Source organism: Engraulis encrasicolus, chromosome 10 (genome assembly GCF_034702125.1).
Source record: "Engraulis encrasicolus isolate BLACKSEA-1 chromosome 10, IST_EnEncr_1.0, whole genome shotgun sequence".
Taxonomy (NCBI): domain Eukaryota; kingdom Metazoa; phylum Chordata; class Actinopteri; order Clupeiformes; family Engraulidae; genus Engraulis; species Engraulis encrasicolus.
Genome location: NC_085866.1, coordinates 50,827,533 through 50,832,532, shown reverse-complemented (window position 1 = coordinate 50,832,532; position 5,000 = coordinate 50,827,533). Strand labels below are relative to the sequence as shown.

At 46.7% G+C, this 5,000-nt stretch overlaps 1 protein-coding gene across 6 annotated transcripts in view; it reads right to left on the bottom strand.

Moving 5' to 3' along the window:
* The window catches only part of tns2a (tensin 2a), a 66,938-nt gene that overhangs the window by 42,895 nt on the left and 19,043 nt on the right, over positions 1-5,000 (bottom strand). For all 6 annotated transcript variants that reach the window (XM_063209234.1, XM_063209236.1, XM_063209239.1 and 3 more), the window contains exons 2-3: positions 4,391-4,496; positions 3,995-4,032 (exon numbers count right to left, since the gene is read on the bottom strand). In XM_063209234.1, the coding sequence (XP_063065304.1) occupies positions 3,995-4,032; positions 4,391-4,496 (144 nt within the window). The remainder of the gene's footprint in view (positions 1-3,994; positions 4,033-4,390; positions 4,497-5,000) is intronic.

The following is a 5,000-nucleotide window of genomic DNA, read 5'->3' as shown; positions in this document are numbered from 1 at the left end:
TGGCTATCACATCCAGTGAGGAGCGCTGCGAGCTGGACAGATCTGGCCTGGGCTGAGGTCATTTTTTGAAAGGGGTGGGCGTGTGACTATGTGACAAACAATAACAAGACACTGTGTTCCTGGACGGAGGGAGTACATGAAGGGAGGGGGGATGGGGGGCGCGGTACCTTTCCCAGCAGCCAAAAGCTGCACTCACAAATCTCATCTGCCACCTCCAAGGCATACTGACTCTGACTGTCAAGATGTATGTGCTTGGCCAAGCCTGAACACACACAGGACAGGCACACACAGGGCCAAGTCTCTCTCTCTGTGGGTATTTTGTCAGTGTGTGTGTGTGTGTGTGTGTGTGTGTGTGTGTGTGTGTGTGTGTGTGTGTGTGTGTGTGTGTGTGTGTGTGTGTGTGTGTGTGTGTGTGTGTGTGTGTGTGTGTGCGTGTGCGTGTGAGTGTGTGTGTCTGTGTGCGTGGTGCATGTGAGTGTGTCTGCCTGTGAGGGGTACAGTGAGAGAGAGAGAGAGGGAGAGAGAGAGAGAAAGAGAGGGAGAGAGGGGAGAGAGAGAGAGAGAGAGAGAGAGAGAGAGAGAGAGAGAGAGAGAGAGAGAGAGAGAGAGAGGAGAGAGAGAGTGAGCGACAGAGTGAGCGAAAGAGACAGAGACAGAGAGAAGTGTATGTGTCTGTGAGTGTGTGTGTGTGTGTGTGTGTGTGTTTGTGAGTGTGTTTGTGTGTGTGTGTGTGTGTGTGTGTGTGTGTGTGTGTGTGTGTGTGTGTGTGTGTGTGTGTGTGTGTGTGTGTGTGTGTGTGTGTGTGTGTGCACTGTGCACGTGCACGTGCACGTGCGTGCATATGTGTGTGTGCAATACCAACCTGTTTTGGACTTGAGAAGTCAACTTGTGTGATCTAATGTGTGTCAGCACTAGGGGACTCATGAGGACAAGTGATGTCACGAGAACAGACTGACTCCAAAGACCCCAAGCCACCTGCCGAGTCTCCCCATGGCGTGAGTGAGTGAGCAAGCCAAAAAAAACAAAGTTGTTGTACTCAAACACATTACTCATGCTATAGTCAGCAGCCAGCCTCGTGTACTGGAACTCAACAGCACAATCTGTGGGAGATGAACAATATGTATGCGGAGTGCGGACATCTGGCTATGGATAGCGTAATGTAAATGCACTGCAAGTATAATGTCAACAAACGCATGACTTCCTCACTAATTGCACACCACTCGAGCTGACCGTTCACTGCTCTCATACTGCAGCTGCGGTATTTACAGAAACTGTGTTTGACATGAATCTGCAAATGGACAGTACATCTTACACTGTTAATTCAGATGTGAACTTATCACTCATGGTGCTGGGCCTACTCTCTATGTCTAGACTTAACATGGCAACGTTGTGTGGCTTTGATATTATGCCTTAACTCATTTCAACCTGGAGACACATATACGCTGCATTCAGGCTCTTGAGATTTGAGGGTTTTTTTTCATCAAACATGTGGGTATGTTAGAGCTGAATGAACACATTCAAATTCAAAATGAGGGTCCCAGCTTTTAAATGCAACTTATTTCATGTTTGTGCTTCGGAAGCTGAGATATTTAGGATTTAATAGGCAAAGGGCATCCTTTCCCAAAAAGGGCTTAGGCTAAAATGGGTTAAAAAAGGCCTGTAAGCTGAGAAGAAGAGTAAAGAAGGCAAATTGCCAGTCAGGAAGAAATGATCAGGACTCCTCGGGCACTACTGGCCAATTTGGCTAGTAGGTAATTTTTTTTACTAGCCAAAATGAAATTTCACCCGCATTTGGCAAGTTTTGCAGATGTTAATTTAGAGCCCTGATCAGAAGCAAGGGCATTATCAAGGGCGCACTCATCAAGCAGTAATACACTAACTCTAAGGATTGTGTCTCCGCAGGGGAATCTTCTCTGGCGATTACACATCTTGGCAGACGTAAGAACGGCTAAGTATCCAATTAGAGCTAGGCATTTTGATCTCTCTCTATTTCTGTCTCTCTCTCTCTCTCTCTCTCTCTCTCTCTCTCTCTCTCTCTCTCTCTCTCTCTCTCTCTCTCTCTCTCTCTATGTTTCTCCCTCCCTATCTTTCTCTCTCCCTTCTCTTACTCTCTCTCAGACTGTTCTGATGCCAATCCAAGAAGTTGAATGGAGCGGAAAGCCGCAGAATGAGGTATGACGCCGTCTCACAGCACCATGAGGCATAACACCTCACATCAGCCCTACACATCACCACACCACACTACACCACGCTACACTACACCACAGCACAGCACAGCACAGCACACCAAACCATATCCACATCCATCTGTAGCAGCAAAGTCCTCCAAGCCCACTTACCACTCTAGCTGCACTGCAGAACATTGTAAACGTAAAAAAGTAAGCTGCAAGATAACTTGCAAACTTAAGGCAATAGGGCAACTTACTTTTTATGCTTAACTGGCTTCTTGCAATGTTTTACAGTGTGTACAGCCACACATAAAATGTCAACACTTACAGTAAGACTGCCACTGATTTTGTACCATACTGGAGCAAAAGGTCCATGCAAGGTCCGGACATGGTATCTCCATTAATCACTCACACATTATCAACTTGGAAGTCTTACGGAAGTCGTATGCAGTGGTTCTCAGCCTTTTTTGAACAACAACACGGCCCTCAGTGAACACCCCCCCCTCCCCGAGAAACACTATCGTATGGTATGAGCACTGAAGGAGCTAAAGTAAGTGGCCCCAAAGGTAGAGAGTCGGACTTAGTAGAGGAGTGTCGATAAATCCGACTCGCTACTAAGTGTTGAATGAACTCTCTAAGTGTCCTCCTCTCCCCTGCCGCTGTCAATAATAAATGCCCTCTTGTGAGGAGGGCCAGGCCACTTCAGTCCAGTGCAGTCCAGGGCTGACCCCTCTGCCTCTCTACTGCCACGGACTCATACAGACTCCCAGCTGCCAAGGCTCCTCCTTGGCCTCAAGCCGGCATGCGCTGCCTTCATCAATGCCTCTTTCACAAGGACTAAGCAGCTAGGCATCTAGGCAGCTAGGCAGCTAGGCAGCGGCGGCGTGGAGCAGTGGGTGCGGCTGCCTGGCAACACCCCAAAGCAACAGAGTGGAGTAGAGAGGAGCCTTTGAGAGCGTGTAGCTGGCTGCTGACCCTCCACCCTCCTCCATCCAGCCATCGCTCCTCCATCCATCGCCCAGAGCAACGTGGCCAGCCACACGGTGGGAGGGCAAATAATGCATGCAAGAAGAGGAGAGGAGAGGAGAGGAGAGGAGAGGAATGGAGGAGAGGAATGGAGGAGAGGAGAGTACTGCGCCACACAGTTGATTTACAGAGAGCCATGAGAAAGTACAGACCTATAGGGGCTGTGTGCAGTGAACCACATACACATACAGTAGACATTCTTATAGTGGATGGACCAGGAAGTGCAGACCAAAACAAGAGCTGCTTGGAACCAACATGAAAATTCCATACAGTGTAAAACTGTAAATCATTTACAGTTTTCCCAGCTGAATAATAACATACATTCGTATCATATAAATGGCATCATGGTTAACGTAAATCAAACAAGAAACCATACCCAGTTTAAGTTGGTTCTATGCACTACAGTGATATGACCTGTGCATTAGGGATGCACAATATATAAAAAATGTACCGAAGTTGCAATATCAAGAGTGGCGAAATGCGTATCGCGAAAATGACCCAATTATCGCAAAACATTTATGTGCAGTCCAATCACTTGCTGAATGTGAACAAATGCGCAAGAAGCCTGCCATGACCAAAGCCACGCCTCCCACACAAACCGACAAATGAGTAACAAGAAAAACACTGGGCTATATGTCTGAATATCGTTTAAATATCATTATCGAGGTATTGCATGCTGTTATCGAGTATCGATTTTTTTCTGATATCGTGCAGCACTACTGTGCATGATGGAACACACACAGTGAGCCAGTGGGTGTGTTAAGTAGTGGATATTAGAGGGAATATCAAGCAGCCCTTACCTTTGCTTCGCATTTCTTATGTGTGGCTGTTTTGCACACTGTAAAGGCAGAGAAAGAGAAAAAAAGGGGAAAAGAGAGATAGTGAATATTCTCGCTTAGGCTTCCATAACGAAAAAGTATTTTCTGGCATGACAAGTGAAAAGGCTTGATTAACCTTTTTACACAGAAGCCTCATTGTCCTCAAACTTGTAATGACAAAGTCTTAATCTGTTACTTGAGGCACTTTGTAAGGTCATAGCAATGTTGTTATGATGTATATACGGTAGTCTGTTCCAGCAAAGCGTGAACGGGCCCGCCGGCAGGCCCATTTGCAGTAAGAGGCTACATGAAATTGCTGATTGACAGTCATGCACAGTCTGGTGATGATGTGTGTGGTCTTTTAGTCTGATGGCTCACCTCGACAGAAGGAGCCGAGGCTGTCGATGCTCTGGCGACACACCCCGCACTGACGCTTCTTCTTGAAAGCCTTCTCCTTGAAGACGTGCGGCTCTCCCTTCCCCACCTGTTCGCACAAAACATTTCACACACACACACACACGCACACACATAAGCACACACACAAGCACACACGCACACACACACACACATACACAAACGCACGCACACACACACAAACACAAACACTTTTTCAGATACATAGATAGATAGAAGTCAGCAGAAAATAACTTTTCTTTGAAGTCATTTTGCTTTCAATCATTTGAGTGACCTGGAGGATTGCCTCTTTTGTTTGGGAAGTCTGCTCGCACAGCCTCTGTAATTACATGCCAATCAAAGACAAACTCCTTTAACGCCCCCGGGCTGTAACCTGCCGAGTTACGTAACAGTTCGTGACACCTTGCTTTTACAGACAGTGCAACAACAAGGTCTGCAAAACAATGACAACAGGACCAAGGAGGAGGAGGAGAAGGCTTTTTTTGCCACTAATCCATCCTGGATTTTAAAGACATAATTTCCGGCTTATGTGTGTTTATTACAGTTGGATACACTTTTCATGATCATTACACAT